Source organism: Candoia aspera, chromosome 4 (assembly GCF_035149785.1).
Source record: "Candoia aspera isolate rCanAsp1 chromosome 4, rCanAsp1.hap2, whole genome shotgun sequence".
NCBI lineage: Eukaryota > Metazoa > Chordata > Lepidosauria > Squamata > Boidae > Candoia > Candoia aspera.
The window spans coordinates 45,718,397-45,740,419 of record NC_086156.1 but is presented as its reverse complement, the minus strand read 5'-3'; the positions used below and the strand labels follow the sequence as shown (position 1 = coordinate 45,740,419).

The 22,023-nt window shown below is 41.3% G+C and overlaps 2 protein-coding genes across 5 annotated transcripts in view; one reads left to right on the top strand and one right to left on the bottom strand.

Annotated features, from left to right (window-relative positions):
- Positions 1-10,719: 10,719 nt before the first annotated feature.
- UBA5 (ubiquitin like modifier activating enzyme 5) lies at positions 10,720-20,692 on the bottom strand. Of its 4 annotated transcripts, none has more exons than XM_063303986.1 (12): positions 20,417-20,692; positions 18,535-18,580; positions 18,358-18,447; positions 16,287-16,396; positions 15,499-15,585; positions 15,338-15,422; positions 14,529-14,567; positions 13,243-13,370; positions 12,959-13,094; positions 12,428-12,503; positions 11,476-11,582; positions 10,720-11,009 (listed from the first exon to the last, which is right to left on the bottom strand). In XM_063303986.1, the coding sequence occupies exons 1-12, from the start codon at positions 20,563-20,565 to the stop codon at positions 10,926-10,928; spliced, it is 1,137 nt and encodes a 378-aa protein (XP_063160056.1). In that variant the 5' UTR covers positions 20,566-20,692; the 3' UTR covers positions 10,720-10,925. The 4 variants fall into 4 exon arrangements, with proteins under 4 accessions (XP_063160056.1, XP_063160055.1, XP_063160057.1 ...); XM_063303985.1 differs by having other exon boundaries at positions 14,463-14,567; positions 20,417-20,691; XM_063303987.1 differs by lacking the exon at positions 18,535-18,580 and having other exon boundaries at positions 14,463-14,567; positions 20,417-20,529.
- Positions 20,693-21,266: 574 nt separating this feature from the next.
- Positions 21,267-22,023, top strand: part of ACAD11 (acyl-CoA dehydrogenase family member 11) — a 35,471-nt gene continuing 34,714 nt past the window's right edge. Inside the window, exon 1 of the mRNA XM_063303992.1 lies at positions 21,267-21,533. Coding sequence (XP_063160062.1) covers positions 21,397-21,533 — 137 coding nt within the window. The 5' untranslated portion in view covers positions 21,267-21,396. The remainder of the gene's footprint in view (positions 21,534-22,023) is intronic.

The window sequence follows — 22,023 nt, the reverse complement described above, 5'->3', positions numbered from 1 at the left end:
CTACATAACAGGGAAATCCTAACAAACTGAAGAAGCGTGGGAAAAACCCAGACATATAAACCCCAAAGGTTAAGGCGGGCCCGATCGGTGTCTCTTGGAATGGCTACCTAATTCCTCAGTGCTACGCATGCACTTTACAGCCTGGATGGGAGCCCCCTGCTCGCCATCCTTACTCATGACATCTGAAGTTCATTCTAATAGAACACTGAACTATAGAAAATAAACTATAACAGGTCACTGATTTTTTTTTCTTTTGACCAAACCTTGGAAAATATGTCATAACTGAACTATATGCTAAATATCTTTTATTTTCCTACCACTAATTGTATATCTGTCTGAATCCTTTTTATACTTCAATAGCTAGAAAATAAACAAGATATTTAAACTTGTTCTGAGTATTCAGTCTTATACAAATGAATTCATGACAATTTTGAAAATTACATTTAGTGTCCTTGTTTTCTTTTAATAAAAACAATAAATGGACTGTAATTTCTTATACTCATTAAAAATCTAAATCTCTGAGTTAAAAACAACCACGTATATATCTCTAATTAGGGTTTTTTTCTGTTTGTGGTACCTTGTTGCACCTGTCCTAACCAGACATACATAATTGGAATGAAACTTGATTAAATGCAGTAGTCCTTATTTTGGAGTAAAAACTGGATTGTTACTTAAGTCTAAAGTATTAATGTTAATACTTAATTTCTTTATTCTGGTATAGCATGAAGCAGCAAACCCCAAACTAGTAATATATTTTTGGAAAAAAATGAAATTATTAAGAGTGTCAATAAAATCAACAGGACTTTCTATTTTGAAACTGGTCTGTGGAAGCTGAATTGTCTATATATTCTAGCATTTTGAATTTCAAAACCATGTGACAAAATTTTTTGACTTCAGCATTCATGTGTTTGGCACTGGGAACAAAACAAGCATACTGTACCATAACCAGAAACAGTCACAAAAAGAGTGGGTTTCTAAATTATCAGTGATGAACTTTTCCCATACAATTCAAGAACTTTACATAAAATTAACAAAATCTTTTAAAATTTTATAAATGCTGTAATGATAGCTAATTAAATAACCCTGACTTTATTCTTGGTATTAATTTTTAACAAGACTGTTAGTCAAGTTCAGAGTCATAAAAGGAGTAAACAGTTATAAAAATGAATTGTAAAAATTCATTGAAATAACAATACTATTATATAATCTATGGTACCCTTTAGAAGTACCATATTTAAATTGGTTAACTGTAGTATCATCTTTCATTGTTGATGTTGCAATTTTGGGCACATGGAGGGTAACTTTTGACTGGTCCCATTTATGCTATTAAACTTTTACTCAAAAGCTTAATGTTTAAAAATAAAGTCTTTAACACTCACTAATACTGCAGTTCAAAGTACACTTTTTTATATTAACTGCAAGTTACAGGACAAGTGCATTTCTATAAACAGCTTTAGAAATACAGATTTGGAAGGTCTTTTTCCACGAATGAAGTTGCATCACACCGAAACTGGTTCTAAAATTATGGCCACAGTAGAATTAAATATAAATATTTCAACTGGTTCTAGTCATGCTTCTCAGATATCGAAACTTACAAATAAATACTACTAAAGTGACAGTAATTTGAAATATTATATTTAAAAGCATTACTCTAAAGCAGACAATAGCTGAAGGCTTGGGGTGGGAAACTCTCTTTTATCTAGGGCTACCAAATCTGGACTGCAAATATCCAGATCACTGTTGCCAATCATTCAGCCATTTCTGGCTCTTCGTTTATTCATTATTTATTTAATTTGTCCCCACCCATCTCCTCCTATTGGGTCTGTCTGGGGCAGTGCAACCCCATCCAGAACCAAGGATGACAAAGTCCCAGATATGGAAAAACCATTAACCCACAGCCACTCCGTCTTACCAGGGTTCAGCTGAAGCCTGTTGTTCCCCATCCAGACCCCTACAGCCCCCAGGCACTGAGAGAGGGCAGACACAGCATCACTTACCTCACCCAGGATGGAGATGTACAATTGAGTACCATCAGCATTTTGATGATACCTCACCCCGTGGTGACGGATGATCTCACCCAGTGGTTTCATGTACATGTTGAAAAGGAGCAGAGAGAATTCCGAACCCTGCGGCACCCCACAAAGAAGGGGCCAAGGGTCAGATCTCTTGCTCCCAATCGCCACTGATTGGGACCAGCCCTGGAGGAAGGAGGTGAACCAGCGCAAAACCACATCGCCCACCCCCAACTCCCTGAGCCGCCCCAAAAGGATACCATGGTCAATGGTATCAAAAGCCACTGAGAGATCAAGAAGAGCAAGGATGGATGCACTGCCACCATCCCACTCCCACCATAGATCATCCATAAATGCAACCAATGCCGTTTCTGTTCATAACTAGGCCTGAAACCTGACTGAAAGGGGTCTAGATAATCCATTTCCTCCAGCACCCTCCGGAGCTGTAAGGCTGCCACTTTCTCAACCACCTTCCCCAGAAAGGGGAGGTGGGACACTAGGCAAAAATTGTCCAGAACAGTAGGGTCTAGCGATGGCTTCTTGAGGGGGTGCACCAACGCCTCCTTAAAGGCAGCCGGGAATACCCCCTCTCCCAAAGACGTATTAACCATCGCCTGGACCCAACCACATGTCACGTCCCAAGCTGCTTTTACCAGCCAGGAGGGGCATGAGTCTAGATGACATATGGTGGCATTCCGTAGGATCCTGTCCACTTCCTCAGGTCCTACAGGATCAAACTGTTCCCAGATAACTGGGTAAGCATGTTCCCCTGGAATCTCTCCGGACCATGCCTCATGCTTAGAGTCTAACTTGGAGCAGATCTGAGCGATTTTGTCCTGCAGATGCTCAGCAAATTCCTTTGTGCGGCCCTGTAGATGGGTCACTGGCCCCACCTTCCCCAAAAGAGATCAAGTAATTTTAAACAGGGCCGTTGGGCAGCATTCTGCGGATGCAATAAGAGCGGATAAGTATTGATGCTTCGCCACTTTTATCGCCACAAGGTAGGCCTTAATAGGGCTCTAACCTGTGTTCAGTCAGATTTGGTCTTTGTCTTCCTCCAGGCATCTCTTAATGCTCTTCAGAACCCTCAGCTCGGTAAACCATGGGGAGTGCCGGGTTCAGTGGGACAAGAGAGGCTGTACAGGCAATCTTGTCCAAGGTCCTGGCTGCCTCCCTATTCCAGGCAACGGCCAGGGCCTCCGCTGGACATGCAGCAGATCCTCGGGTATAACCCCCAGTTCCCTCTGAAACCCTGCTGGGTCCGTCAGTTGCCAGGGGCAGACCAATCAAATGGGCCCTGCCTCCCTGCAGAGGGGGGCGGCATAGGAGAATCTCAGGGTCACCAGGGTATGATCTGACCATGACAATGGGGACAGTTCTAACTCTCCCCTCAGATCACATTGCCGCTGTTCTGACAAGAAAACCAAGTCCAGGGTGAGGCCACTGTCTCGAGTTGGGTCCCGAATTATCTGGGACAGGCCCATGGCTGCCATGGTGGCCATGAACTCCTGAGCTGCCTCTGAGGCACACCCCAGAGATGGTAGGTTGAAGTCCCCGAGAACCATAAGCCTGGGGAACTCTACCGCCAGCCCCGAGATGGCCTCCAGCAGCTCAGGCAGGGAGGTTGCCACCCAGCAGGGAAGCTGGTACAGCAGCAACACTCCCAACTGTTCTCAGGAGCCCAACTTGAAAAATAAATCCTCACAGCTGGCCACTTGTGGAGCAGTGCCCCTGAAGGCCACCAGAGACTCCCGGATGACAACTGCCACCCCTCCTGCCCTACCCTGGGATCTTGGCTGGTGCCATACCATAAACCCGGCCAGGCACATTTCTGAAAGGGGCACCCCCCCACCTTTGGGGCCCAGCCAGGTCTCGGTAATGCACGCCAGGTCTGCCCCCTCCTCAGTGATCAAATCACATATGAGTGGGGCTTTGTTGTTGACTGACCTGGTGTTAAAGAGCAACAGCCGGAGACCAGGGCCCCTATGAATCTGCTGACCAGGGCCAGAGTCTGAGCGCAGAGGGCCAGAACACGCCACCGGTAACAAACACCAGGGGTGTCTTTCCTGAAGATGGCCCGCCCTCCAGCTCCCGCCGTAACATCCCCTACCCATCACCACCTCAATGATGTGCCCTGCCCTACAGCCCCCAGTGACTCCTAATCCATTTGCCCCCAATCCTGGAGCTCTGGAGTTTCGCAGGATTGTCTGTCAGTAATTGCTTGATTTGTTGTAAGTCCATGCTTATGATCAGTAATATTGTGTAGCCATCTTGTTTTCTGCAGGTCTTCTCCAAAGTCTGTTTTTGCATCAAACACTAATATTCAGTACTGCTTCCAGTGAGCCATCTTGCTTTACTTTATGTAGTTTATCTAGACCTGACCTAGACTTTAAGATTAAACTCTTTATCTTCTTGCTGTCTGAGATACTCTCAAAAATTTTCTCCAGCAGCACAGTATAAAGGCATCACATTTTCATTGTTCAGCCTTTCTCACAGTCAACTTTTCACAGCCATACATTATGACTGGGAAGACTATAGCCTTGACAGTAGATACCTTTGGTAGCAGAATGATGTCTCTGAACTTTGATATTTTGACTAGATTTGTCAGTCTTTCTCCCAAGACAATTTATTTCATGATTACAGTTGCTATCTCTGGATTTCAAGCCAAGGAATTTACATGCAATTTGAATTTCAACTTCTTCTAGTCCAACAATTCTCATGATATGTTCTGCATATAAGTTAAATGGACAGGGTGACAGTATACACTCTTGACACATACTGTGATTTATGTCAAAAACCTTAGCACAATCAGTAATGAAAAAATAAATGTCTTTTTGGAACTCTGTTGCCTTTTCCATTATTCATCACACGTTTTCAGTGTGGTCCTGAGTGCCTTTGCCCCTTCAAAAACCAGATTATACCTCTGGCAGTTCTCATGCCATGTATCGTTGAAGCCTTAACTGCAAAATCTTAAACATTATCTAACTTTCATGTGAAATGTGTAATTGTTTGGTAGGTTGAGCATTCCTTAGCGCTGCCTTTTTTTGGTGTTGCAATACTGCTTTATCTTTTCCAATCTTTTGGCTAGTATGTTTTCCATATGTTTACAAACTGTAAGCAACACATCAACAGCATTATCTTGCAAGATTTTAAAAACTTCTGTTGGTATTTCATCAACAGCTTTGCTTTTCACAGTATTTTCTAGAGCCCATTTAATTTTACTTTCAAAATGTTTGACTGTAGCTTAGTAATTATACTTCCATATTGATCAGTGATTTTGTGGATTTACCACTACATGGAAGCAAAGAGATAATTATAGGTAGTCCTCAACTTATGATAATTGGGACTGGAATTTCTGTTGCTAAGCAATGCAGCTTCAGCAAAGGATCGTTACCTTCTCATGGTGCTGGAGCTTGAGCACCTCAATGATGCCATGAGCTAAACCGTGAAGGGCCACCCAAGACAGGAAGGTCATGACAGAGAGGTCAGACGAAATGCGATCCCTGGGGAAGGTAATGGCAACCCACCCCAGTATTCTTACCGTGAAAACTAAATGGATAAGTACAACCAGAGATATGTCGGTATACCATCGGAAGATTAGACCCCCAGGTCGGAAGATGGTCAAAATGCTACTGGGGAGGATGAGTTCAACTAGCCCCAGATGTGATGACACAGCTAGCTCAAAGCCGAAAGGACGGCTAGCAGCCGACGGTGCTGGTGGTGAATGGCAAATCCAATGTTCTATGGATCAACACACCATTGGAACCTGGAATGCAAGATCTATGAGCCAGGGCAAATTGGATGTGGTTATTGGTGAGATGTCAAGATTAAAGATAGACATTTTGGGCGTCAGTGAACTGAAATGGACTGGAATGGGCCACTTCACATCAAATGACCACCAGATCTACTACTGTGGACAAGAGGACCACAGAGGAAATGGAGTAGCCTTCATAATTAATAGTAAAGTGGTTAAAGCAGTGCTTGGATACAATCCAAAAAATGATAGAATGATCTCAATTCGAATTCAGGGCAAGCCATCTAACATCACAGTGATCCAAATATACACCCCAACCACAGATGCTGAAGAAGCTGAAGTAGAGCAGTTCTATGAGGATCTGCAGCACCTACTGGACAACATGCCTAAAAGAGATGTTATTTTCATCACGGGAGACTGGAATGCTAAGGCGGGCAGTCAAATGACACCTGGAATTACAGGTAAGCATGGCCTGGGAGAACAAAACGAAGCAGGACATAGGTTGATAGAATTTTGCCAAGACAACTCACTCTACATAACAAACACTCTCTTCCAACAACCTAAGAGATGGCTTTATACATGGACTTCACCAGATGGACAATACCGAAATCAGATTGACTACATCCTTTGCAGCCAAAGGTGGCGGACATCTATACAGTCGGTAAAAACAAGACCTGGAGCTGACTGTAGTTCAGATCACAAACTTCTTATTGCACAATTTAGGATCAGACTAAAGAGATTAGGGAAGACCCACAGATCAGCTAGATATGAGCTCACTAATATTCCTAAGGAATATGCAGTGGAGGTGAAGAATAGATTTAAGAGACTGGACTTAGTAGATAGGGTCCCGGAAGAACTATGGACAGAAGTTCGCAACATTGTTCAGGAGGCGGCAACAAAATACATCCCAATGAAAGAGAAAACCAAGAAGGCAAAATGGCTGTCTGCTGAGACACTAGAAGTAGCCCAAGAAAGAAGGGAAGCAAAAGGCAACAGTGATAGGGGGAGATATGCCCAATTAAATGCAAAATTCCAGAGGTTAGCCAGAAGAGATAAGGAATTATTTTTAAACAAACAATGCGCGGAAGTGGAAGAAGACAATAGAATAGGAAGGACAAGAGACCTCTTCCAGAAAATTAGAACCATCGGAGGTAAATTCCAGGCAAAAATGGGTATGATCAAAAACAAAGATGGCAAGGACCTAACAGAAGAAGAAGAGATCAAGAAAAGGTGGCAAGAACATACGGAAGACTTGTATAGGAAGGATAACAATATCGGGGATAGCTTTGATGGTGTGGTCAGGGAGCTAGAGCCAGACATCCTGAAGAGTGAGGTTGAATGGGCCTTAAGAAGCATTGCTAATAACAAGGCAGCAGGAGATGACGGCATCCTAGCCGAACTGTTCAAAATCTTGCAAGATGATGCTGTCAAGGTAATGCATGCTATATGCCAGCAAATTTGGAAAACACAAGAATGGCCATCAGACTGGAAAAAATCAACTTATATCCCCATATCAAAAAAGGGAAACACTAAAGAATGTTCAAACTATCGAACAGTGGCACTCATTTCACATGCCAGTAAGGTAATGCTCAAGATCCTGCAAGGTAGACTTCAGCAATTCATGGAGCGAGAATTGCCAGATGTACAAGCTGGGTTTAGAAAAGGCAGAGGAACTAGGGACCAAATTGCCAATATCCGATGGATAATGGAAAAGGCCAGGGAGTTTCAGAAAAACATCTATTTCTGTTTTATTGACTATTCTAAAGCCTTTGACTGTGTGGACCAGAACAAATTGTGGCAAGTTCTTAGTGGTATGGGGATACCAAGTCATCTTGTCTGCCTCCTGAAGAATCTGTATAACGACCAAGCAGCAACAGTAAGAACAGACCATGGAACAATGGACTGGTTTAAGATTGGGAAAGGAGTACAGCAGGGCTGTATACTCTCACCCTACCTATTCAACTTGTACGCAGAACACATCATGTGACGTGCTGGGCTTGAGGAATCCAAGGCTGGAGTTAAAATCGCTGGAAGAAACATTAACAATCTCAGATATGCAGATGATACCACTTTGATGGCTGAAAGGGAAGAGGAACTGAGGAGCCTTATGATGAAGGTGAAAGAAGAAAGTGCGAAAGCTGGCTTGCAGCTAAACCTCAAAAAAACCAAGATTATGGCAACCAGCTTGATTGATAACTGGCAAATAGAGGGAGAAAATGTAGAAGCAGTGAAAGACTTTGTATTCCTAGGTGCAAAGATTACTGCAGATGCTGACTGCAGTCAGGAAATCAGAAGACGCTTAATCCTTGGGAGAAGAGCAATGACAAATCTCGACAAAATAGTTAAGAGCAGAGACATCACACTGACAACAAAGCTCCGCATAGTTAAAGCAATGGTGTTCCCCATAGTAACATATGGCTGCGAGAGCTGGACCATAAGGAAGGCTGAGAGAAGGAAGATCGATGCTTTTGAACTGTGGTGTTGGAGGAAAATTCTGAGAGTGCCTTGGACTGCAAGAAGATCAAACCAGTCCATCCTCCAGGAAATCAAGCCAGACTGCTCACTTGAGGGAATGATATTAAAGGCAAAACTGAAATACTTTGGCCACATAATGAGAAGTCAGGACACCCTGGAGAAGATGCTGATGCTAGGGAGAGTGGAGTTTGCCCAAGGAAAAGGGGCCGACCAAGGGCAAGGTGGATGGATGATATTCTAGAGGTGACGGACTCATCCCTGGGGGAACTGGGGGTGTTGACGACCGACAGGAAGCTCTGGCGTGGGCTGGTCCATGAAGTCACAAAGAGTCGGAAGCGACTAAACGAATAAACAACAAAGCAATGCAGTTGTAAAGCATGATGGCAATCTCCACAGTCCTGGTTGCTGTCGTTAACTGAATCCCACGGTCATTAGGCAAGGCAACTTCTTGCCAGCTTCCCACAAGGAATGGCACAAGAGGGGTACACAAGGGTGTGAAGGAGGCGTGCCAAGCCTCAGGGAGGGTAGACGAGGGAGACATGAGGCTCAGAGTGTATTAGGATGTGTAAGGGTGCAAGGATGGTGCAGCAACAGTCGGGGAGGGTGTGTTAGGGTGCAAGGGAGGTGTGGCAAGGCTTGGAGAGGGGTAAGGGGGTGCACAAGGTGCAAGGAAGGTGCAGTGAGGATCAGGGAGGGTGCTAGGGAGGTGTGGCGAAGGTCAGGGAGGGTGCGAGGGGATGTGCAACTTGGGGAGGGTGCGCGGGGGTGAGCAAATAGCGGGAAGGTGTGGTGCAGCTCGGGGGGTGCATGGGGGTGGTAGAATGGCCACAGCGGTGTGAATGCAGAGGGGCTGGGGGAGGGTGTGCGGGTGGGGGAAACTAACCCCAGCGGCTTGCGATGTTCCCTGACGATTTCGCCATTGACTTTCTGGGGAAGCCAGCACGGAAGGTCAGAAATGGCAATCACATGATTGTGGGGCACTGCAATTGGTCTAAGTGCAAGCTGTTTGCCAAGCGCCCAGATCACAATCATGTCACCCTGTGGGTGCTGGGACGGCCAGGATCCGGGGACCATTCGTTCAGCCCTGTTATAACTTCAAATGGTTGTTGAATGAATGGTTGTAAGTCAAGGACCACCTGTATATGCATCTCTTTGCTGCCACCTAATACTCAATTCACACTTCTTGGGCTAGATCTTCTAAACCTACCTTCATCTAAATGCAGTATTCAATAGATCCTAAGCACATTATCAGTTTTCAGCATCAACACTTGCTACACATCTGTGATGATCTACAGGTAAATAACACCACTGAAACTAAATTAGGTTCTTGGTTATACCAAAGGCTCCAGTCCGTTTTCTTCATGAGTGACTCTAAGGATTCTGAAGTCTAGCCTTTGGATTTATATTTCATTCTTGATTTGGTTCAGACAGGATTTTTGATAGTTTGTGAAATATTTTCCCATTAAGTTAAATCACAGATACAGTGATTTTAACAACCAGGAAGTTTCTTTTCACTATATGGCCAGTGTGTTGTGTAAAAGTCCCATCTCTTCCCAACTATTTTAAGTTTTTGCTCAACTATACTGCTAACACTCTTGCTTTACATCCATTGTTTCAGCTGTTAAACAACATGACCAGTTATGCAGATGTATCTTTTAATTTTGGATGCAAAATATAAAATTCTATCAGATGTACAGAAATGAATTGTTGTGAGCTAAAGTATAACGGAAAAGACAACAGACATACAGTATATGATGAACTACAGAACAAGTGAGTCTAGATTAGCACATAATGCTAAACCATCATTTTAAGCATACTATGGCATTATCAGCCCATGAAAAGTATTAAACATAGATTCCCCTCCCTTCCAGTGAAAGAAATACTTCAGTTTTGTTTATTTTACAATTGTGTAAAATCCAAAAATTATGTTTTAAATTCAAATCAAGTCAAATTTCTAAATTTATCCACCTGGATTGTTTAACACAATTGAGTTTCCTTTAAACCACGTGTTCTGATTTGTACATGACAGCAAATCAGGAAAATTAAGTTTGGATCATAGTTTGTTGCTCTTGCTGGTTGCAAAACCACAAAAGAGGCATCTTCCAGCTTAAACTTTGCTTAGACTTGTAAAAATTTGTGCATGTAATGCAAAACCAGACTTGCACAACTTGGGTCATTTTGGCCTCCAACTGTCATAATTACAGTCCAAGATGCATAAGACTCAAACTCCAAAACATCTGGAGGAGGAACTGTACATTAATTCATGATTTAGCATTATGGGAGAGTTATCACAGTGGTATTTCAAAAATTAAACGTAAGTACAACTACTGAAGTCTTTAATTTTTCTAAACATTATAAGGGACACCAGAACTTCTGCCAAATTACTTTATATTTACTTTACTTGTACTATATCTAACAAGAAAGCTTTTACCATTCAGGAAATAGCTTCATACTTGATTTTATTAGAAATACCACTATCATTCTTGTATTATTAAATATAAGATTGCTTTAATTTTTGCTTGAAATTTGTACCCCCATAGCTTCTAATAATGTATTAACTTATGGGAATTCAATGATATTAATACCAAAACAGAGTGATAAACAAGTATCACTCACAAAAGGCCAAACTTAGCCAGAAACCAATAAATAGCTATAAAGCACAAGTTCTTGAAACATTCTTTGTTCTATATATTCTTCATTTTAGCCATAAGTTCTTCAAGACTTTCTTCAGATTCCTCAACAATTTCTCCAGCTGTAACATTCTCTTCCTGTTAATGACAGAAAAATAACACCTACACATCCAATCTCTCTTTCACCCAAATAATTTCAAAGAGTTCAGGTTGCCAAGCAATATACATCCATTGTAATCATACAGACTTTACGCAGAACACATTGTTAAATGCTAATTGGTTTTTAATAGTGGAACATAACTATTCACTGGCTTTCATTGCTAGCTTCAAATGAACACACCGAAGCAGAGCATTTGTTCCAGAAGGCAGAGATAACCAAATCTGGCAGCTGTGCTAGTACAAGTCAATGCTTGTACTCCTGCAACTGTTTTCATAGTAATGGACAACTTAAATAATACACTAATGGGGAAGTAAAGCAAGCTTAGAAAACAGCAGCTTTAACATCAGTTTAGCAAAAGCCAGTTAAAACCATTCCAAATAAGACATGCTGGATTAGATCCTAAAAGCACATTTTAAGGACTTGAACACCAAGCATTTCTATTACCTTGTTTGGTATTGTGTATGCCAACATGATTCCTTCTGGAAGATCAGGAACTGGACCAGAAGCAGCTTTCAGTTCTTCTTCTGAAACCTCTGAAACTAACTCTATACCTAAATATCCCGCCCCCCACAAAATATAAAGACAAAGTACTGTAATTTAACACAATGGATGATAATCTTAGAAAGCTTTAAAAACCAAGTATTGGGTTTCTTGACTAATTTAGATTGCTTCATTTTGCTCTTCCCTGTCCAGAGAACCTCAATGGAAATAAGTAATATTTAGAAAGTTCTACTAGGTGTACTACTATTTATGCTGGGCTAAATAACACCAATATGTCCACGTGGTGCAGTAGAGCAGTAGATATGCACAGTAGGGCCATTAAGTTTTCTTCTTGTTAACAGTATATCCTTTATCTTCTGCATTCTCTCTTGTGGAAAAAAGTAAACTGGTGTCCTTTAAGGGCTCAGTGATACCCTAGGGAAAGTCAGTATACTTTCACTTGACCCTTATAAAGCTTCATGGAATATAATTACCCTACCTTATGGTGGGCATTTCAGGGTAAACAAGGGAAAGAGTGGGTCTCTGCATTCATTCTTCTAACTATGGGGCTTCTCTTAATCTTCCACCTTCTCTGTGAGATAAAATGGGTTGCATTCAAATGAGTGGCATTCAACAGTGTCCTCTGAAAACACTGACAGATCAGTGTGACTCTGCACTGGTTGATCAAATCAGCTTTTTTCTCTAGAAATTCCCTGTGTTCCCAGTCTGCTCTAGGAAGGTGTGAGGTCCTCAAATTATAGTAGTAGCTGTCTTGATTTCCTTTTGAGAATGGCTGGGGATCCTCAGGGGCAAAGAAATAAACTGATAGCCATCACAAAGGGAATTACTTTTAAACAATGAAATATAGAAACTTGCATTGTTTTCATGAGTCTTTTTTTTTTTATTCACCACTCACCCCAGTCATTGTCTTCATGAACTATCTCTTCTTCCTGGTCTATCAATTCTTCTTTTGGATTTGCTGCTTCCTTTTTCTGGAGGTACAAAGACACTATAACCAGCAACAAAAACATTCTAATTAAACAAAAGCAAAGTTAAATAAAGGTGGCCCTCATTTGTGGAGATGCTGTTTAAGCCTAACAACTCTGGCAACGAAACTGAGAATAACAAAATCTTGAAAAAATATATATTTATGCATTTGCTATTTGGCGCATGGACGGAATACACACATCACTCCAAAAATCTTCAAACAGAATCATAATCTCCAAACTGAAGATATGTGGAACACTTTACTGAGGATAACGAAGTCTGGTCTGTATTTACCAACAGTGGATATGCAAAACCACAGATAATGAGGACTACCTGTAATTAACTTCTAATATGCGGGAGAAAACACTCTGAAAGAGTTCATTTTTTCTAGCAGACACTAACTGAATTATACATCTCACCGGAGAAATAAGTGCTCTAAAGTTTGGAGGCTTTATTTTACCTTATACTGTTCTTGCTGCCTTCTGCAGTTTCGGTCACTACACTGTGGATTTGGCTTCATCGTCATGGTAGGAAAGAAATCCTGCAGTGCATTGTAGCCAAGGTAAAAGCTCACCAATCCAAAGTTTAATAAGTATCTGGAGAAAAAGAGAGGAGGATTTAAAAGCTTGTGTCAAAATGAGGAGCTTAAATTCAGAAGATTCTATTCCAGAAGAGCCTTTGGAGAAAAATTAACTTCTCATCAGGCTTTTAAAATTAAGGTGGTTTAAGGATTTAGCCACTTACTTCAAGACATTTTGCACAAGAAGCCCAGCAACCACTCCCATAGTGGTGGGAAGGCTGGCTGCACAAACTCCCTCTCTCTTCAGGGTTTTCTCATCAATGTTTGCGGCTACGACAAGTGGAGGTGCACACTAGCAAAAAGAAAAGATACGCAGAAAATGTATGTTAATACATGCATACAGTACAGGAGAAAAGTTTTAAAATCATTAATTTGGGGCTGAGCCCCAAATCTTGATAAATTCTGAAACCCAAGGAGGTTTGGAATTATTCAGAGCAGATTGTTAGCTATGTACACATAGCTAAAGCAGAACAGACTGTTGTAACCCAGACTATCAAATTAAAATCTTCAGAAACTTTGGTACTTATCCATTGGTCCAATGAGCTCCTGCCCATTACGAATGGCAGTGCTGCAATAGCCAAACTAGGACTGGGACAGAAACTTTTAATGACTGTGTAAAACACTACCTTGGGAGAGGGGAAGAGGAAGATTTGACTCTCCGTTAGCTCTATTCTCAAATCAGAGTGACCTGTACAATCATGTCATCATCAGTCATCCAATCAAGTGACTTTTGTCATCAGACCACCATCAGCCATTCCAATTAGAATGTCTTATATAGGTTATGAGATTATGAGAACAAGGTATTTCAAGCATTGATTAAGCAGCGATGGACCAGCCTGAGCGAGATTCAATTAAAATCCGAGTATAAAGAATTATTGCAAGTTATAAAATATTATAGAAATGGTCTAAAAAGGCAGTTGCTAAAGTCTGAAGACAAAAAACAAAAATACAGCATGAGATGGATTCAGTAAAGGATTGCTTGGGAAAAACTATGGTTGCTATTGCCAAAGGGACAATAAAAAAAGGTCGTTCTGACACTTTAGAAGAGGTATGTCACACTCCCCTCCTGTTTCATATAGGATCATCCTATTCCCACTTTCTGGAAACAGAAGACTGTATGTCTTGCATGGTCTTGTGGCGGAGGATGCGTGCAGTAAGGTGTGGTGCTTGCATTTTTCTAGACCACAAGTTGGAATATACTAATTTTGGACCAAACAGGGCAGGGTGAGCCATTCCTGGAGATCTCAGATCCATCACGAAGCTGGCTGGACAGCCTTTACACAGCCCTAACACACATTCACATTGCAATTGGATGATTGAACTAAAAGAACTGGATTTCTCCAACAGCAGAAAAGAACAAGAAGTTGAATAGATAATTATGTACCGCGAAACAAGCTGATTCACCAGGTATGATCAGCTGGATATGACCAGAAACAGCATTTTCACTTACTCCAGATTCCATCCATACTTGTCCAATCTCATTACAAGCCTTTAAAAAAAAAATCACATTTAATTTGCTAAAAAAAGGTAGAAGAACATGGGAAGAGACCTGTTAAATTAGACCAAAGATCTATTTAGCCAAGCATACTGTTTCTATTGTATTATAAACAGAACGTGAGAGAATTGCTCTTTTCCTGTATTGTTCCCCGCAACTGTTAGATTCAGTCCACCTCTGATCTTAAAAGCAGCAGATTGCCTCATCCTCCATAAATAGTTACTAATTCCCTAGGTGACTCTAGCTAATATTGCAAAAGGAGGAAAAATGCTATTTCCCTCTGCTTTCTCCACAATATGCAGAATTTTATCAATTTTCATCATATCCCCTATCCATTTATTTGTGCTTTTTCTCAATTTTTCCTTATTGTCCTTTTCAATTTTTTCTTAATAGCTCCCCCTCTCCCACTAGAACACTCTATTTCCCCTTTTCTGCACTTTTTCCAATTCTTCAATATTATTGGGAACATTTCTGTGTTTTCTGGTTTTTAAAAAATGGCTCACAAGATAACGTTAAAATTAATATTTAATATTTACAAGATTTTACATCAGGAACTTACACATTACAGCAGGACATCAGGCACAGGGACTGTGGACCCTGAGGAGTCCACACAACCAACTAAATCAATTTAGGATGAAGCATCCATGCTTGGTGCTCTGGATGTTAGTGCAATCACAATTTCTAGCAACAGACACACAATTCCTATTGGATAAGAGTAAGCAAACACCAGCTAAGATTCATTAATGAGAGTTCTGCATACTTACAGTGTTAATTGCCATGCGAGCTTCAAAGTTATCCACACAGCTTAGCAGAAGATCAACAGGTTTTCCTTCTTCTAATCCACCATTACTACAGTATTAATAAAACCAAGTCAAACAGTGCTATTAGGTATACTATAAATACAATTCTAAAAAACTATTTTTACCTGATTCTATCTATAAAGTGCTGGAAGTTGTCCACAGTGGTGATGTTATAATTATGTACTTCAAAGCAGACATCAGGATTAATATTCCTTAAAGAAAAAAACAGAAATTGTTATTTATGTATTTATTACTTTTTAATTAATAACAAAAGAAAAAGAAAACAACAACAAAACACAAGATTAATACTGATGGAGTACATTGTCATAGAGAGGGAAAAACAATAAAAAGTGCTTTACAAAAAAGTGGAAAAAGTGCAACAAAAAGAAAAAAGAAAAAAAGAAAAAGTAGTATGATATGTCATTATAGCAGTAACCAGTTACAATTCTATATATACTTATCTAACAGAAATATTATTCAAATACTATTGGTATTTTTTTTAACCTACTGTAATTTGTATAAACGAATCTCATATTTTATTACACTTGTCCATACAAAATCTACGTCCACAGGCAACCTGCTCATAAGTAGCAAGTGCAATCAGGTCTTCTATCCATTGAGTGAATGGGGCCATACATTTATCTTTCCAGTGCTACAATATCAGCCTTTTAGCCATAGTAAAGGCACAGAGAATCCATTTACGAAAAGCTGGTATTTATGATATTCATATGAACATTTCTTAAAGGACTCTCACATAAAGAGCAATATTCTATCTTTCTGTAGAACGTTTTTAGTGATATTTTTAAACCTGTTTTCTGGTTTAAGTGATATTAAGTAAATATCACGTTTTTAGTGATATTTTGAAACCCACTGAAACCTGCTTTCTCCATTACATACCTTAAAGTGTGCATACCTTAAAGTGTGCTCTGCTGCTTTTACTTTGCTCAGTCCAGCTTGCTGGGGTTGAAAAAAGAGCCTATTCATATTTGCCAATTCCACCTTATCATAATCAAACAGGAGCAACTAAAAGAAAAGTTAAAATAATACATATATGGCTTCTATTCAGAAATGAATAAGACCAAGCCCTGGTTCTACTAATATTTATTCATACTAATCTATGTGTGTTTTGGAATGGTCTGTGTAATCACGAATGAGCTCTTTTTTAAAGACTTAATTTGAATTAGGGAGGATGATTCTAGCCTAAGGATTATTTTCGTGCAGGTAATCTGTCTCTTTTCTTCCTAGCTTCTAGTTCAGCTGAAAAACTAAGACAAGATAGTAGGTCATAGGGACCATGAAGCCCAAGCTGAAATACAGAAGGCACAGAATTATTAAGACTAAGCAAACTTAGTTAATATAAGAAACTAAGGCAATCATGAAAGGAGCTTTTCTATATCCACAGAAGTAGATCACTTCTACCTACAGAAGTAGATCATATATGCTGCCATTTTCTCATCTACTCCAAAACTTGTATTTTAGACCCAGCAGACATTTTCAATACTTGCAACAGATAAACATTAATCTTTAGGCAATATACTTACGCAATTATCAATGTCTAAGGAAGAATGCTTTCAGACCAGGTGATGAGTGAATATTCAATTGACATGTACTCACTTTTCTAAATCACTTATAACTCTTTTTCTAAGTTTGCAGTGTTCAAGTGGAACCTGACTGTAATTAGTTTCAAATATGCATTCATTTTTGAAACTTCAGTGAGTACATATGTAACTTCCAATAAGCAAGCTCCCATTTATTCCTTACATGCCTCTTCAGGAGATATAAAAGATGTGGGACAAAAAGGGCATTGGTTGCTCTGGTGAATGACCAGAACACTAGGTGGAAGGAGTGTTAAACCTATTATTATTATTATTTTATATACAACTCAAGGTGTTGAACATACCTAATACTCCTGCCTCCAATTTTTCCCCACAACCCTGTGAGGTGGGTTGGGCTGAGAGAGAGTGACTGGCCCAAAGTCACCCAGCCGGCTTTCATCCTAAGGGAGGCCTAGAACTCACAGTCTCCAGGTTTCTAGGCCAGCACTTTAACCATTACACCAAACTGGCTCTCTTCTCTCTTCTTCTACTCAGGACCCTTCATCATGGTATCCTTCTGGATTGCCTGCGAGGATTGAGGCTAAGAGGCCCTGTTTTCCAATCATTCCACTCCTACCTGTGGTCAAGGGCATGACTCCCTGGCTACCCCAGTGAGGTGTGCTGACAGGCTTGGTCCTCTTTCCCATGTTATTTAGCATAAACATGAAACTGCAGGGAAAGGTCATTCATTGCTCTGGGTGAAATATCATCACATGATAATGACACACACTTTTAAGTCTCCACGCCAGCCTGGGCAAGAGATGCAGTAGACATCCTGACCCAATGTCTGGAGACTGGAAGGATAGGACAAAACAAGTTCAAATTAATTCCAGAAAGACAGAGCTGCTGCATTTGTAAAATGCAAGCTAAGGAAATTAATTACAGCACCCATCATGGGCCATCATCCATCCATCCATCCATCCATCCATCCGTCTGTCTGTCTATCTATCTAATTTATCCCCGCCCATCTCCTCCCGTTGGGGGACTCTGGGCGGTTTACAACAATAGATTAAAAACCATAACCATAAATACACAGAATAAAATTCAGTAATAAATAATATAAATAGAGGTAAAAAAGAATCCAAGTGGTGAAGAATCTAAAACAGTCCAAGTGTGGGAGGAGTGGTCTATAGCAACCATCCCCATGTAGATCTATTCCCCTCTCCACCCCAAGCGAGGTGGCAGAACCAGGTCTTCAGACTCCACCGAAAGGCCAGGAGTGATGGGGCCAATCTCACCTCCAGGGGCAGCATTTATATGTCTGTCACTCATGCATTACAATGCACATTACGAATATACTTTCAACTGACGAATGACAATTCATTTTTCCTTAGACTACCAATATTTTTATGCAGGGCTGTGTAATTAGAATGAAGAAATGACTATTACCTTACCAATGCCACATCTTGTCAGCATTTCAGCAGTCACACTGCCAATTCCACCAACACCCACTATAGCCACGGTAAATGAACGAATTCTCTGTGACAAGAAACCAAAGTTTTTAAGTGCTTTACCCCATGAAGCTAAATCTTTGAGGCAAATTATCTACAAAAAACGTTAGCCCACCTCATAATCTTTCACAATTCCCATTCTTTTCAGTGCCATCAGGCGACTAGAGAAGAAAGGAGGAAGAAGAAAAAGTTTGTCAAGGAAGCGTTTTTTCCATTCATTCACAAGGCACAGCAGCTTCCCAAAATGAGATGAACAATTCCACAGTTCATAAATGATTTCAAACTTTAAATCTCTGTTCTATATACCAAATTGCTTTCAATGGCTTACTGCACAATCTGGAGATCTATCCTGGTGGAACTACTATCCTTATGGAAGTTATCAATTCATTTATGACATTCTGAAAGATGACAGTTATGAGTTACTGTATGTGTGCATATGTAAATATATTCAACATGTTGACAGATTTCTAACTGTTGTACAATTAAATGTTGCACTTCTGTAGTTTCGATTGCATACCATTTTTATAATTTGTTTTGTGTACTAGTCTGGTATACACAATAACGATATTAATAATTTAACAGCTTCCAAACTACTGTCCTTCTTAGTTGTGGCATTCTGTTTATAGAATGCCCTACCCAAAGAGGCTGACCCTGGCCCATACACTGCTTTTTTTGCTCACTGGGCAATTTATTGTTCTATTTTGCTGGCTTTTATTATCTTTATAAAAAAATTGTGTAATCTATCCAGATAAAAATATTATCGAGTGGCTTCAAAAATACAATAACTCATATAACAGAGTTGAAACTCTTTAAAGGTCACCAAAGATTACAGAATTTTATTAATACTGATTACTATGCTGAAGCTAGGAACAGCCTTTTACCCTATTGCAAATTTCAATAGTTGACCCAGGCCAGGGCAGTTCTTGACCTGCTGCTAAACTGCTAGGGAAATTTTTATTGTTATTTTTAATCTGTTCAATTGTATCCAATTCTTGGAGACTACTTGGACAAATCCCTGCAGTTTTCTTGGCAAGGTTTTTCAGAAGTGGTTTACCACTGTCTCCTTCCTAGGGCTGAGAGAAAATGACTGGCCCAAGTCACACAGATGGCTTTGTGCCTAAGGTGGGACTAGAACTCAGGGTCTCCTGGTTTCTAGCCTGATGCTTTAACCACTATACCAAACTGGCTCTCTAAGGAAATTATATCTAGTAATTAATAGCTAATCACTTTGGTCACCACATTTCCTTATACCATTACATGTAATCTTTATCATGAAGAAACATGCTTGCCAAGATTCAGCAGTAAAGCCTGACAGGATGCTGGCAATGGGGAAAAAAGGGCATAGTTGACTGGGGCAATACTAAAGCAGCAGGGAGTTCCACACCTCCTGCACATCTCAAGATTTCACCCATTTTTTTTCCAGATGAATCTCTGCTGGCAGTGGCTTGGCTAAAAGATTAAGCTCATTACCATGTTCGAATCGTATCTCCATTATGAATTCAATGGCTTTAGGCAAACCACAATAATTTCCATCTTTTCCATCCTGCCCTGAGTTTGTGGCAGATGAAATATACTTGTAACATTCAAGATTGTACATGCTTATATGAGACACTGATCTCCATTAAGTAATGCCAGGTAAAACCTTTATTTTACCTGGCAAGCACAGAGCATTTGTTCGCAAGGCCCATCATGATCTCCTGACAGCAGACTGGGACTCAGGTCCTTCCCATCACCTAGTATGGGATGCTTTAAGCCTCGAAAGAATGAATCTGAACTCTTCTGCCTGCAAAGACTTGCTCTACGGTCAAGGGTGACAGTGTTTCTCTGAAGACATTTAAAAAAATAAAATAAAATCCAGCTCCGCAAATTCCAGAGCAGAATCTAACTGGGTTTACATCCAGAAGAGGCTTCCTGCCCGGCTGGCAGGGGAAGCCAAGGCACCCCACCACCGGCCTCTCTCCTTCGCGTGCCCAGGCCTTTCCTCGGCCACCGCTCACCTGTACGGATTGGAGTCCGTCACCTCGGGGCTCATCACCGCGATCCGCGCTCGCGGGCCCTGACTGCCTCTCCTCTCCCGGACCAGCTCTTCCTCCAGCTCTTGGACGCGGCGCCGTAGCTTTTTTATCTGCTTCGCCGAGGCGGCCATGTCCGGGTTCCGCAGTTCTAAAATACCACCTCCCCACAAAAAATCTTAGCCGTCTAGGCTTTCGCCGGTGTCCAGCGGCTCAACTCACTCCAGTCCCGTCAATTTCACCGCCCCGTCAATTTCACCGCCAGAGACACGTCTCCATTACCAACGCTTCCTGGAGTACCAGCGAAAGCCATCCCCGCCGCAATCCACCGTCGGCAAACAGAGTTCCGGCCGCAAAAGGTTTCTGGAAGATAACGCGTGCCTTCAACTTATGGCACCTTTTAGAGGGCTAAGCGAGTGCAATCGTGGAGAAGTCTACCTGAAAATAACTTTCCCTCTTAGTTTTAAACAGAACTGCTGCCTAGCCTTTCTTAACACCCTCCTTGTGTGTTGACTACCGTTGCCCTCATCCAGCAATATAACCAAGGATTATGGGAGCTGCTGTCTAATCACATTTGGAGAGCGCCAGGTGAACCCACTTAAGTATGTCTAGGATCGCAGCTATAAGAAATCCGATCTTTCGGTACATGCAATGTTAAAAACAATTTTTTTAAAAAACCACATCGGAAGATCCGCTGATGGCTTTTGCACCTCATCACGTCCCTAAGAAAACAAGCTTTTCCTAACAAGGTGCGGCGAAAGCACCCATTGCTGACTTCTAAGTGGAGACGCAATTTGCGTAGAAGGCCATTCGCCATACTGAAATCTCTCTGCCCCGCCTCCAAAAGTGGAGGGCATTACGCTCCAGGCGTAGAGAGCGCAGACTTCAGCCCCCGCAACCTTTGCCCTGCGAAAGATCAGCTGCGGGACTGAGCAAAGAAAGGAAGCGAACTGGTCTCCGCGAAAATGGCAAGTGAGCCCGATACGACTGAAGTGCGGGAACAGCACCGATTTGACCAGGGAGCCTTGGAGGGGTACCTGTGCCGCTCCTTGCCTGGGTTTCCCTCGCAGCCTGGCGAAGCTCTGGCGGTCAGGCAGTACAGGTGAGGACGCCCTGCGCGGCGGGGGAGTCAGGAGACAATCACTGTCAGTCGCACCTCCGGAGTTTGTCCCTTCTTTTGAGAAAAAATCACAGGAGCAGGATTGTTCTGTCACGGCTCCCGCAGGAAACGTCCCCGCAAGGGCTGCAAGGAAAGGAAAATCAGGATAGGTCGTTAGTTTTGCTAAGTCTGTTCAAAAAGCGAAATACTGTAGCGTGCACGCGTTTATTCTTCATTTACATGTTTTGCCAAAATAAAAAAATAATATGGTTTTCCCAGGGTTTAGGCTTGGTGTATTTGATGGAGTGGACCGTGATCCATAAAAATTTAAGAGACTTGTTAGGCTGTAAGATGCCAGAAAACCTTTATAGTCACAGCTTGCATATTCTGTTTGATCAAGTTCAAAAGAGGAAAAAGAAGTGCAAATTACAAGAAAAAATGTTGTATTTAACTAGTATTGTAACAGTATGAGCAATTTTTAAAACTCAGAAAC

Excerpts from the sequence above, each read along its gene's own strand:
- UBA5 (XM_063303985.1), bottom strand. The coding sequence starts at position 20,565 with ATGGCCGCCTCGGCGAAGCAGATAAAAAAGCTACGGCGCCGCGTCCAA. Across the intron at positions 12,504-12,958 it reads GGCAGCAAGAACAGTATAAG|AAAAAGGAAGCAGCAAATCC; the intron begins GTAAAATAAAGC and ends TTGTACCTCCAG. Across the intron at positions 11,010-11,475 it reads CATACACAATACCAAACAAG|GAAGAGAATGTTACAGCTGG; the intron begins GTAATAGAAATG and ends TGTCATTAACAG.